The 13,544-nt window shown below is 49.0% G+C and overlaps 1 protein-coding gene across 1 annotated transcript; it reads right to left on the bottom strand.

Annotated features, from left to right (window-relative positions):
- Positions 1–2,706: 2,706 nt before the first annotated feature.
- On the bottom strand, positions 2,707–12,443 carry NEFH (neurofilament heavy chain). The gene is made up of 4 exons (XM_066370549.1): positions 11,494–12,443; positions 9,412–9,611; positions 7,305–7,429; positions 2,707–4,827 (listed from the first exon to the last, which is right to left on the bottom strand). Exons 1-4 carry the CDS (start codon positions 12,374–12,376, stop codon positions 3,345–3,347), a joined length of 2,691 nt encoding a protein of 896 aa, XP_066226646.1. The 5' UTR covers positions 12,377–12,443; the 3' UTR covers positions 2,707–3,344.
- Positions 12,444–13,544: the final 1,101 nt, after the last annotated feature.

Here is a 13,544-nt window from a genome sequence, read left to right on the forward strand (position 1 = left end):
CAGGAGTACTATGGTGGGCAAGAGTTACAGCTTAGTGTCAGACTGACCCATCTGATTATTCTACCCCTGAGCAGTTGTATGACCCTGGGCAGGTTGTGTAACTCACCCTAAAACTCAGGGGTCCTCATCTGCACTAGGATAACAATTAAACTTTCCTCAAAGGGTGGTTGTGGGCCCTGACCAGGCAGTGGCTCAGTGAATTGAGCATCAGTCTGGGACACAGAGGACCCAGGTTTGAAACCCCGAGGTTGCCAGCTTGAATGTGGGCTTATCTAGCTTGAGCATGAGCTCACCAACTTGAGCGCAGGGTCGCTGGATTGAGCTTGGGATCATAGACATGACCCTATGGTCACTGACTTGAGCAAGGGGTCACTGTCTCAAGGCACGTATGAGAAAGCAATCAATGAACAACTAAGGTGCTACAATGAAGAATTGTGCTTCTCATCTCTCTCCCTTCCTGTCTGTCCCTCTCTCTGTCTCTCTCCATCTCTGTCTCACTAGAAAGAAAGAAAAAAAAAAGGGTGGTTGTGGGGATTAAGTATCTTGGCACTATGCCTGGTACCTAGCACTGCTAAGCAAAGGGAAGAGGTTCTTGTCTGTCCCCTCCAGGTTTCAGCAGGGCTGATTTCTTCTGGGTATTTTGTGACTTTTTCTTGCCTAATTGCTCTGGCTAGAACTGCCAGTACTATGTTCAATAGCAGTGGTGAAAAGTAAGCATCTTTATCTTGATCCTAATCACAAGGGAAAAGTTATCAGTTTTTCATCTGAAATATCATAAAGTATGCTAAACTGACTTCCCAAAGTAATTCATCCTCATTTGCCCAGAACTTTCCTAGTTTTAGCACTGAAAGCCCAACATTCTGGAAACAATTCCATCCTAGGCAAATTGAGGTAATTGTGACCCAATGTAGCAGTCCTTTGATGACCAAAATTAAACCACTGAACCACCAAAGTAGTGTTCTCTGGATTCTGTGGCATGGTACTACAGAAAATTCATGAAATCTGGAGTTAAGTTCTAGGTATAAATCCTGGTTCTATCACTTACTAGCTGTGTGACTCTGAGCAACTCACCTCATCTATTTTCTCACCATTAAAAAAGGCAACAGAATATCTATCTTGAGAAATTCCAATGTGGATTGGAAAGAATTTGTGTAAAAACATGGTTATAAATGATAATTGTTATTGCTATATGCAATTTAGGGAACTCAACCATGACTTTTTCAGACAAGATATATGGAGATTTCCTAGATAGGGGGGTCTGATTTCCCTAGGATGGAGCTGCTCAGAAAATTAATGTTTAGGTTTTCGGAGTTCTTGGATGTGTTTAATAACTTGAATAGCCCATCAAACCCATTTCTAAAATGGCATGTATGGACCCCCTTGTTTAAGTGTGACTACCTGAACTGTCTTGGCACTCTTCTTTTAAAAATTCAAACTTGGGATAAACGAAAATGGTTGCTGAAGATGAGAAGTGGACCTTGGGCTGAGTTCACCTTGGGAAGAACTTTCTAGGAGGCACTTGGCTCATTCTCTGGACATCACCTCTTGCCTTCTAACATAGTAACCATTCCCTTCAGTCACTATATTATTCAGAACTCTTCTGGTTGCAAATGACAGAGCTGTGCCCCAAATGAGCTTTGGCAGAAAGGACTTTATTGTCTCAAAGAATGGCCAACAAGCCATGGAAAGGAACACCAGAATCAGGGACCAGAAATCTATATGACTGACAAAGTACCTTGTCTATTTATCTTACACTCTCACGGACAGCTTTTCCACATCCAGAAGACTGCCAACCACTCTCACTGGTTCCAAATTAAAAAACCCAGGAAAGGACTTTCATTGACTCATCTGGGGTCAGGTAACCATCCTTAGACAATTACCAGTGACCAGTGGTATTGGGTAATTAGAGAACATGGTGGCTCTGAGAACTATCTGGTTAGGGTTGGGAAAGAAGCAATTCCCAGGACAGGTGTTAACAGAACAAGGGTTAATAACAGTCGTAAAGCTGGAAACCACACAAAAGCTTAACAGTAAAGACCCCACATAAAGCCACAAGAACACAACTTTCAAAATCATGTCTGGAGAAGCATGTTGGAGTTCAGGTAAGTGACTATTGACAAGGGGTTCCCAGTAGTGATGACTGTAGTCTTCAACTTCAGGTGAGTCAACTACATATGGCCCCTCATTCAAAGGCTCATTCCTCCTTACGAAAGAGGACATATGCAGACTCTACAAATAGACTGTTAAATGTCTTTAGAACCTCACCTCTTTCCAAAATTCAGAGTATATTAGAATCAAGTGGGAGTTGGCCTTTCCCAGGCTTGCCTCTCAGATCCTGATTCAATGGTCTAGGGTAGAATCAAACCTTATCTTAAGGCTCCTAGATAATGCTGATGTAGGTGATCCATAAACCACACTGAGGAACCATGCTCCAGGCCTCCTGTCTAACCATTAATTCTTTCATGGATTTGCATGAAATTTCTGGCCGACCAGCACTGGTCCACAGACTGGCGGTTCAAAAACACTAGTCTACAAGATCATAAAAATAAAGCATCTGGCACATTGCCTGGCACATAGTTTGTGTTCAGGAAATAATACAAGAGAGGCCATATAACTGGTTCCAGAATCTCAAGAGACCCCTGATGACTACTCAGTCCTGTGTAGTCTTGTGACACCTAGAGCTCTCCTGGCTGTCCCCCAGCCTGCCAGGGGACAAGAATAAATAACAACAGCAGCATTTTCATTTCATAAGCACTTGGTTTTATTGCACAGAAGCAATTGAAAGTGGACTCCAGTGGAAAAGTGTGCCCTGGCATGATTCAGTGGCCAGTGCCCAGCCCCGCCCACTCCAGCTCTTCCAGGATAGAGCTCTGGGCAAGGGCCAGACCATTCCTTTGGAAAACAGAAGGCATTCAGGAATAGGTTAAGACATCTCAAGCATAATGTGTTTCTAACTGCTCATTCATTATTGCGGTCATCTGTCAGTTGCACATACAGGAAATAAATGCACTTATTTGGAAAGGAGGGGGGCAGTTTTTATAGTCAAGTGTTTATGTGTGGCATTCGGCATACATCACGTTCTGCTACATAAGCTATCATAACATAATGGTCCATCGCCTGGGGAAGGTTGGGGGCGTTGGGGGCAGGGTGGGGAGTGCCCTTCCTTGCTAACATATTGCTAACAGAAATATTCCTGTTGGTGAAGGAGAACCCCATATCTAAGCAGAGTTTCTTCTTATATAAAGAAAAGGGGGTAAAAAAATGAACATTTGTTATGCCGACCCTTGAACTCCCAGACCCTCCTGAGTTTCTTTGGCTGCTTTGGATGTCCCTTTCTCCCTACCTTACTTCTCCCCCTTGGTGGCCTTGTCTTCTGTGGCCTTCTCTGGAGGCCTGCTGTCTTTCTGGTCTGTACTAGAGGACTTCTCAGCCTTTTCCGTCTTGGCTTTGCTGGGTGTGGGGGCATCCTTGCTGGGCTCTTCCTTGGCTTGGGCCTCTGGTTTGGGTTTCTCCTCAGGCTTCTTGGCCTCTGTGGCCTTCTCTTCCTTGGCATCTTTTTTCTCGGGTGCGGCTGGCATCTCTTCCTTCTTCGGCTTTTCCGGCTCCTTGTCTGCTGCCTTGCTGGGTTCTTTGGCCTTGGTGTCCTCTGGTTCCTTCTTGGGTTTGGCCTCTTCCTTCTCCTTGGCAGGAGCCTCCTTCTCTGGAGTCACTGCTTTTTTCTTATCTTCAGCCTCTTCTTTCTTGGCTTCACCTTTGGATTCCTTGGGCTTCTCCACAGCAGGTTCCTTCTTCTCCTGGACCTCAGCTTTTGGAGCCTCCTTCTTGGGAGCTTCGTCTTTCTTGCTGTCTTTCTCCTCAGTTTTTGGTGTGGCTGGAGCTTTCTCTTCCTCTGCCTTCTTTGGGGGCTCTTTGACTTTCACCTCCTGGGGCTTCTCTTCTTCCTTCATGGGGGACTTCGCCTCTTCCTTCTTTGAGGCCTCCTTCTCAGGAGACTTGGCCTTCTCCTTCACAGGAGATTTGACCTTCTCTGGGGACTCAACCTCCTCCTTGCCAGGGCTTTTGGGCTTTTCAGGTGACTTGATGTCTGCAGGGGACCTAACTTCCTCTTTCACTGGGGTCTTGGCTTCTGGGGACTTCACATCAAGAGTCTTGGCCTTCTCAGGGGACTCAGCTTCTTCCTTCACTGGGGATTTGGCCTTCTCAGGGGACTTGGTCTCAGCTGGTGATTTTGCTTCTTCCTTCACTGGGGACTTGGCCTCAGCTGGTGATTTTGCTTCTTCCTTCACTGGGGACTTGGCCTTGTCTGGGGATTTGACATCCTTTGGAGACTTGGCTTCCTCTTTCACTGGGGACTTAGCCTCTTCCTTGACTGGGGACTTGGCCTTCTCAGGGGACTTCACCTCAGCTGGCGATTTTGCTTCTTCTTTCACTGGGGACTTGGCCTTGGCTGGTGACTTGGTCTCTTCCTTCTCGGGAGAAGTGGCCTCCTTCTCTGGGGATGCGTCCTCTTCCGCTGGGGGAGACTTTGCTGCTGCTTCTCCCTCTTCTGCTTCTTCCTCTTCTCCTCCTTCCTCCTCCTTGCCCTCCTCCTCCTCCTCCTCTTTAGCCTCTTTCTCCTCCTCTTCAGTCACTTCTTCAGTCACTTGTATCTCCTCTGTCTGTTCTTCCACAATCACAGTTTCCTTCTCTGACTTTTCTACCACCTTGATCTTCTCTTCACTTTTGACCTTTATGTGAGTGGACGTGGAAGGGATTTTGGGGAATCCTTCTGGAAAGAAGGGACTTGGGCCAAAGCCAATCCGACACTCTTCACCCTCCAGGAGTTTTCTGCAGAATGGATAATGGAACACGTTACTATTAACTCAGAGTAGATTGATGACTCTGAGGTCTTCCTGTTTCCTCTGAAGTTCCACAGTGTCCAACAATAGGGACTTCGGCAAAGGAAGGAATATGAATGAATGGTGGGCACTTCGAAAATAGAGTCACTTAGCAAATCATCCCAGGAACCCTCCAGAATCTGCACTCCAATGACACTGTTCAGTGTCTTGTTTAGTGAAGCTAAAGCTGTAACTTATGAGATAAAACAATTTTTTTCCTTGAAAAATTGCCCTTCAATAGAGAATGCCTACATTAACAAAATTTACAGTTTATTGTTATTCAGGAGAAAGTTGGGAGCCTGAACAATCTCACACTGATAAGAGGTTTAAGAGGTCTAAGAATGTTCCTATTTGAATTTCAAAGGGTCTCCCTGTCACCATATATTCTCATCCTTGGGACTTTAGGATTAGGGTTATGGCAGCAGTTTCTACTCTTTGCTACTCATTAGATAAATAACTTTGGCCAAGCCACTCCAACTCTTTAAGCCTCAGTTTTCTCATTGGTAAAAAGGGGGTCGGAAGAGTACCTACCTCAGAGGGTTGTTTCAGTGAGCTGATGAATAAAAAGACCTGGGAATGCCTGTCTCTGAGTAAGTGTGGGGTTACCTCTGCAGACTAGTGCTTTTACAAGTTTAATGATGTACAAATCACCCAGGAATTTCATTAAAATGCAGATTCGGATTCAGTAGGTCTGTGGGGCAGTGAGGCTGAGAGTGTATCTTTCTGAAAAGCTCTGTGGATGATGCTGATTGTGCTGGTTCATGAGCCAGGCTTTGAGTAGTAGGACTACAGCGTAGAGTCAAGAAGTGAGAAGTGAAGGGTCAGCACACAGCATCTGGGACAGGGCCTCAGGGTCAGGTCTGCTCCTCAGCAGGAAACTGCTAAGTTGGGAGGTTTCGTGGCTTTCTCATGGCTACCATTTACTGAAGAAATTCCTCGGTGGCAGCCCAGTGCTACCTGCATTACCTAGATTAGCTCATGAATAGAATTAGCTCCTCCCAACAACCCCATGAGTTTGTTGTTGTTGTTTTGAGAATTTTTAAAAAGATTTTATTTCTTGATTTTAGAGAGAAAGAAAAGGGAGGAGGAGCAAGAGACATCAACCTTCAGCAGGTGCTTTTCATATGTGCCTTGACCAGGCAAGCCTGGGGTTTCAAACTGGCAACCTCAGCATTCCAGGTCAGTGCTTTAACCACTGCACCACCACAGGGCAGGTGTTGGTTTGAGATTTTTTTTTTTTTTTTTTTTTTTTTTTTACAGAGACAGAGAGAGAGTCAGAGAGAGGGATAGACAGACAGGAACGGAGAGAGATGAGAAACATCAATCATCAGTTTTTTCGTTGCGACACCTTAGTTGTTCATTGATTGCTTTCTCATATGTGCCTTGACCATGGGGCTACAGCAGACCGAGTAACCCCTTGCTTGAGCCAGCGACCTTGGGTCCAGGCTGGTGAGTGTTGCTCAAACCAGATGAGCCCACACTCAAGCTGGCGGCCTCAGGGTCTCAAACCCCGGTCCTCCGTATCCCAGTCCGATGCTCTATCCACTACGCCACTGCCTAGTCAGGCGGTTTGAGAATTTTTATAAGAGTTTATCTGAGCCACCCTGACTGGCTATCTCAGTCGGTTAGAGAGCTGTCCGGAAATGCCAAGGTTGTGGGTTTAATCCCTGGTCAGGGCACATATGGAAAGCAACTGACAAATGCACAACTAAGTGGAACAACAAAATGAATGCTTCCCTCTCTCTCCTCCACTTTCTCTCTCTCTCTAAAAATCAGTCAATAATTTAAAAAATAATATTTTAAGCCAAACTGATGACATGCTGGGGAACAAGATTTCAAATGCTCCCCACGTAGGTTCTATTATTATTACTCCCATTTTATTTCCCCAGAAAACAAATGCTCGAGAAGCTAAGAAACTCTAGGAGAGAGAAAATTATAAAGGCTCCTGACAACTCAAGTATCTCTTTTCTCTCCAAAGCAAGCCTCTAGCCGGCTGAATCTGGGGAGAAGGTGAGGCACTTTAACCCTCTGAGCCACTGTCAGAATGAAAATAAGCTACTCTCAAGAGTTTTGTCTCTCAGAAAGTAGGGTGGTGGTTGCCAGGGCTGGGAGAATGAAGGAAAAGAGAATGATGAGTTATGTTTAATGAACACAAGTTTTAGTTTGAGGTGATGAAAAATGTTCTGGAGATGGATGGTGGCGATAGTTGCACAACAACGTACACGTACTTAATGCCATGGAACTATATATTTAAAAATGGTTAAGTGGCAAATTCTATCTTACATATATTTTACCACAATACAAAAAGTTTACCTTTATTTCTAAGACAGGCAGGTTGCCTCACTGGGGGCTCGAAACCCAAGGCTTAGCTCTTCCTAAGAATACAAGGGCTCCCCACCACCCCAAAATCCCCCTGGCCCACTTCACCTGTAAGCAGCAATCTCAATATCCAGAGCCATCTTGACATTGAGCAGGTCCTGATATTCTCGGAGCTGTGCTGCCATCTCCCACTTGGTGTTCCTCAGCTCAGCATCCAGCTGCTGGATAGCTTCCTGAGAAGGAGAGGTCACGTACACATCAGGTACCAACCAAACCTGGCCCTCAGCACCAGAGAAGCTGGGGTGGGCTGTGCAACCCAAAGCAGTCCTGTCCAGCCAGCAGCGGGAGCCAATACCCACCCTGTCAAAGCTGTGGGGGCCTCATTCATGGACATGGAAACTGTGGGGCAAAAATTCAGCTATGTATATAACTTCAACTTGGGGAATGGTCTGGAATGAAACACACCAAACTCCAACAATGGTTATCACTGATTAGCAGGACAATGGTTGAATTTTACAGTTCTCTCTTTTAAATTTTTTTTTAATTTATTGGCCCTGGCCAGGTAGGTAGGTCAGTTGATTAGAGCGTCATTCTGATATGCCGAGGTTCAATCCCAAGTCAGGGCACATAGAAGAATCAACCAATGACAACATGAATAAATGAAACAAGTCAATGTTTCTCTCTCTGTGTCTCTCTTCCTTTCTTCTCTCTCTAAAAAGCAATAAAAAAGTATCCATTAAAATTGTTTTATTGCCTGACCGGGCAGTGGTGCAGTGGATAGAGCGTTGGACTGGGATGCAGAAGACCCAGGTTCGAGACCCCGAGGTCGCCAGCTTGAGTGAGGGCTCATCTGGTTTGAGCAAAAAGCTCACCAGCTTGAGCCCAAGGTCACTGGCTCGAGCAAGGGGTTACTCAGTCTGCTGAAGGCCCACGGTCAAGGCATGTATGAGAAGGCAATCAATGAACAATTAAGGTGTTGCAATGCGCAATGATAAACTAATGATTGATGCTTCTCATCTCTCCATTCCTGTCTGTCTGTCCCTGTCTATCCCTCTCTCTGACTCTCTCTCTGTCTCTGTAAAAAAAAAAAAAAAATTGTTTTATTGATTGATTTTAGAGAGAGAGGAAGGCAAAGAGAGAAACATCAATTCATTGTTCCTCTTATTTATGCATTCATTGGTTGAGTCGTGTATGTGCCCTGATCAGGGATTGAACCTGCAATCTTGACATGTCAGGACTATGCTCTAATCAACTGAACTACCTGACCAGGGCTATAGATCTCTAAAGCTTAGAAAATTCTCAGTGGGAACAGAGACTTGTCTGCTCCGACTCCCTATTGTCCCCCAATTCTTCAAAGTGCCTGCCACATAGTAAGGGCTCAAGAAGCATCTGTTGCTGACAACTGAGACAATACACAGAAGCACAGAAATTAAATATGAGTTGGAGCTCCTCCCCTGTTCCCAGGCCTATTTAATCACTGCTTAAATTAAACCACTGTAGCTGATTTTTATTGTCTCATTTTTGCTTTCTTGGTTTTCTAATTTTTCCATCACCACCACATATTATTTGCATAGTAAGTTCTTTAAAAGTGTTGTTTTATGCATGGCCTGTGGTGGTGCAGTGGATACAGCGTCAACCTGGAACACTGAGATTGCCGGTTTGAAACCCTAGGATTGCCAGGTCAAGGCCCATATGACAACCAAGCAAGTGATGAGCAACTTAAATGAAGCAACTATGAGTTGATACTTTTCACTGCTTCCTGACCCTCTCCTCTCCCTGTAAAATCAATAAATAAAATCTTTTTTTTTTTTTTAAGTATTTTTTCTTTTGCCAATTGTCTTTATCGGGGAATTGGCCAAGGCCTTCCACAGCTTACCCACACTCACAGGCACCGGTTATTGTTCACCAAATATCTTTTTTGTGACCAAACCCTGCTAAGAATATTTTAACTCAGCTCTTAAAAAGTTTGCCTGTCTCCTTAACCTTCACAATGCTGCAAAGCAAGTGTTGTGTTTTTTTATTCATTGAGAGAATTCAGATTCAGAGAGGCAAATAAATTTCCCAGGATCACACATCTAGAAAGAAATACTAGGTATAATGGTATATTTGACACCAAGGCCCATGGTCTTGACCACTACAACCCTGCTCAAAGGACGATTTGTCCAGGGTCAGCCAACCAGGTGAGGCAGTCTGGCTCTCTGCCTACCCCGCCCACCTGGTAGGATGCAATATCTGCCTGATGACGATCTTCCAGCTCAGAGCGCTGCCTCTCCAGCGAGTCCTTGGTGCTTTTGAGAGCCTCCAGCTCTGTGCTCCTGGCCTGCAGCTGGCGCCGGTACTCAGTTATTTCCTCCTGTGCTGAGCGCATGGCATCTGTGTTCACTTTTGCTGCCTCTGACAGTCGGTCCAGCCTCACTGGGGGAGAAGGGGATGGCACAGGGTTAGACACATCTGGATATGTGTTCCAATGCCCAGATCCAGAAGGTGACACACATGAGTTTAGGACCTACTGAGTGCTGGGTGCCATCTAGGATGCTTAATTCAGCCTATCTTGTATGATAGGCAAATGATTACTGCCCAAGGCCACCCAGCTAGTGAGTGGAGAGCTGAGATTCAAATCTAGAGTTCATCTGGCTCCAAAGGTGAGACTGTCTCCCCAACTCAGGATCTGAAAACCCTACAAGGGAGAGGAAGCCCCCATTACCGGTCCTAATGCCTGGTTCAGATCCCCAGCAAGGGCTGGCCATGCTGGGGGTTCAGATGTGAAACCTAACTTAACTCTAAACTTATGACTCAGAGTTTAACTGTGAACTTATGGGTGAACAAATTCATGAACCTTTGACTTTTAAAGGGGTGCTGTGAGCCACCATGTAGCCATAGCCCATTCCTTGCAGGTTTCTGTTGTGCAGAGCCCAAGGTCACTGCAGAGCCTGGGGCTTACGTGCCAGCTCCTGTCCCTTCCTCCACCCAGCTGCACATTCTGGCACTGGAGCCCCTGAGCCAATGGCAGACACACCTGGCCCCTGCAAGCAAAAGGCTGCTGGTTCCCAGACCTTCCTGGGGCAGAGGAGGTCTAAAGATCAGTCTATATCTCTTGAAAATGAACATCCTGAATGCTGAGATCGTGACACCCGGGGCCTGAGTTGGGAATGTGGTATGAAGAAGGGAAGCTAGCAGCTGGATGGGCCAAAAGCCTAGGATGGTCCGTCTGTATGGAGGACAAAGCCCAAGAGAACAGAGGGTTACGCTCTGTGAAGAGCCTTGCTGCAGCAATGAGGGAGGGGACAATACTGCCACAGCAGAGGAGTGGGGTGGGGGGAAGCCATGCATCCAAATCCTAGCCTTCCTGGCTTTCCCCACCAGTGCTGACAAAGATTTAGAAACCATGCCGATGGGTTAGGATTCTTACCCACTGTGGACCACAGACCCATTTGGAAATCACTGAAATCCCTCTACCTTCTTCCAAGAACAACGCACAAAGTTTTACAGTTTGTCAAAGGGATCACGGAGCTTCCCAAAGTAAGAAGTCCAGCTGGTCCACCCTTATCTTTCAACCTAAATATAAATGAAAACCAGAGAGTACAAGTGTTGGTCAAGGTCACTTGCAGCTGCTGGTAACAGCTACAGAGCTGCTGCAGCTGCAATCTAGCTAACGCAGAGTAGCATGGAGTTGGGGGAGGATGGCAGACTTGGGACATTAAAGGGTTCACCGGCCACCTCAGTCTCAGGTACCAATCTGTTGTAGCGATTGTCTCCCCTGGGGAGAAAGGATGTGAGAATGCCTCACCTCTCCAGTAAGTAGTGGGAGAAACCTGATAGGGGTCAGAAGACTAGAGTTCCCAGCAGTACGCAGGAAAGGGGGATGGGCCACTCTGGGCAAGGAAGGCAGATTAATTTGAAGGGCAAAGAATCCCCAGCAACTGAGACTAGAAGCCAGGATTACTACAGAGCTATAGAGGGAACCCGATGATGGAAAGGGGACTAGGAGTGGGGTTTTCTAACTATAGTGGGGGAGTTCAGAGGGGCCCCAGAGTTAAAGGACAAACTTAAGGACCTTGGAGGAGGGCAGCCAAAGGTGAAGTCACAGCCGTGGAGCGGGAAGTCCCACATGAGACCCAGAGGAAAACCGTTATTTAACTGAGGGTTATGCACATGGGTAAGCTAAGTATCACACCCTCCAGTCCAGCCACCTCCACGCAGAGTTTACCAGCGCCACCTAGAGTCACGCCACCCCGCCCCTTGCTGCCGGACCAGCAGGGGGTGGCCCAACCTCCCTCCCCGCCCCGAGCTTGCGAACCTCGGAACCACTCCTCTGACTGCAGCGTGCTTTGCACCGCGTGGCCTTCGAGTTGCGCGCGGATCTCACGCAAAGCCGACGTCACGTCGCACTTGAGGGCGTCGCGCGCGTCGGCCTGTGCCTGCGCTTGCGTGACGCCGCAGCCCTGGATCTGACCGAGCAGCTCGTCCACCTCTTCCTGGTGGTGGCGCCGCAGGTAGCCGCACTCCTCCTGAAGGGCTTGCACCTTCTTCTGCAGATCGAGGCGCGCCGCCTCGGCCTCCTGCGCAAAGCGCGCTAGCGCGCGCGCCGCCGCCTCGGCCTCCTCGCGCTGCCGGGCCTCGTCATCCAGGCGCTGGCGCACGTGCGCGATGTCTTCGAGCAGGTGCTCCTGCTCTAGGCGCAGCTGGCCGCGCGCCGCACCCAGGCGAAGCACGACGCCGCGCATCTCGCGCACCTCGCGCTCGTACAGCTCGCCCATAGCCGCGCGGCCCGCCTGCTGCTGCCGCAGCGCCGCCGCCTCGCCCTCCAGGCTGCGGTTGTGCGCCTCCAGCTGCCGCACCTTGTCAATGTAGCCCGCGAAGCGGTCGTTCAGCACCTGCAGCTGCTCCTTCTCGTTGCGCGCCGCTACCGCCGCCACCAAGCAGCCCTCCGGTCCGTTGCTCAGCGTGTCTATCGAGTCTGTACTCGAAGCCACTGCCGCGCCGCGGAAGCGGCTCGGCGAGGCCGACACGGAGCTCACAGACGTCCGGGACCATGAGTGGAAACCGCTCGACGAGCCGGTGGCCGAGCGCGCTCCGCCCGCGCCGCCCTTTCGGGCCAGCGCGTAGTGCAGGCTACCTCCTCCATGCAGCGACGCGAACGGGGCGCCCAGCAGCGTGTCGGCGCCGCTGAAGCTCATCATGGCTGGAGCAGGTGCGGCCGCTGGTGGAGCGGGATGTTGGGGCCGGGACGGGGCGGGTGGCACTGCGGCAGTACCGGGACGCCCGGCCTTTATATAGCAGCGGGCCGAGTCCAGCCCCTCGGCAGTTGGTGGGGGGAGGGCCCCGCCCGCCTCCTCCCCCGCTGCCCCGGGGCTGGCCAGCTTCGCCGCAGTGAGAGGGGCGGGGCAGGGGGGACCAAGGAGTGAAGAGGAATCCACGAGGCGTCAGAAGAGTCCTCCGCCTCTAGGTCAGGTCAGGGAGTAGAGAACTCCCAGAGTGGACCGGCGGGGACCCCGTGCGCGAATCGGAAGACCCTGCTACAGTCTTCGGAATAAGAGAAAGGGACCGAAGTGGGAAGAGGACAAGGAGAGCTCATGGGAATTGGGGCAGGGTGCCTTAGGGATGAAGCGATGGAAGACTAAAGTCAGTAGGATGAAGGGATACCTGCATTAAATGGGGGCACAAGATTTTCTTAATAGGCTTTCAGGATAGGGGTGCAGAGTGTCTGCAGCCGCTCCGGAATAGGGGAGGGAGCAAGGTAATCTCGAATGGAGGCATGATCGCCACTACAGAGGGCAGAGATAGAGGACCTCTAAATGGAGTTTCACTGTTCCCTTAATAGCCAGAGGGGCCACTAGGAGAAGGCTCAAGAAGCTCTGCAGCCACTCCGGAATGGGGGAGGGGGATCTGGAGTTTGAGAATGGTGGCAAGGCTACTCTTAATTGGGGGAGAGAGGGAAGCCCAGAAGGGGGGCACTGTGGTCTCCTCAGGATAGGAGGTGGGGAACCCTGCAGCTGGCCCCTGCAAGAAGGGCCCTCAGTGAAGGGGGCAGAGGGTTCCCTGCACAGGTAGGAGGAACCTGGGCTGAGTTTGAGGGTCAGAAAACCCAGGGTGGGGTGCTGCTGGGAGCTGGGCACGAAGTTGGGAGAGCTGGCTTCTGTATGGGGTAGGGGGAAGTGACAGGTGTATAGTAGTCACTCAGGCCAGCCTCTTCCTCCTGAGATCAGCTCCAGTTTGCCAGACAAATGACCTTGGACAAGTTGTGTCTTCCCTGACCCTCACCTCAGTTTTCTCATCTGTATACAGAGGGGGGCTTACCTTGGGACAGGCTGCAACTTAAGACCCCCAAGCAGCTTTGGCTTGGGTGAG

This window comes from Saccopteryx leptura, chromosome 2 (assembly GCF_036850995.1).
Source record: "Saccopteryx leptura isolate mSacLep1 chromosome 2, mSacLep1_pri_phased_curated, whole genome shotgun sequence".
In the NCBI taxonomy this organism is placed as follows: Eukaryota; Metazoa; Chordata; class Mammalia; order Chiroptera; family Emballonuridae; genus Saccopteryx; species Saccopteryx leptura.

Coding starts and splice junctions, on each gene's coding strand:
- NEFH (XM_066370549.1), bottom strand. CDS start 12,376: ATGATGAGCTTCAGCGGCGCCGACACGCTGCTGGGCGCCCCGTTCGCG. Junction 9,612..11,493: donor GTCAGAGGAGTGGTTCCGAG/GTTCGCAAGCTC, acceptor CTTCTCCCCCAG/TGAGGCTGGACCGACTGTCA. Junction 4,828..7,304: donor ATTGAGATTGCTGCTTACAG/GTGAAGTGGGCC, acceptor TCCATTCTGCAG/AAAACTCCTGGAGGGTGAAG.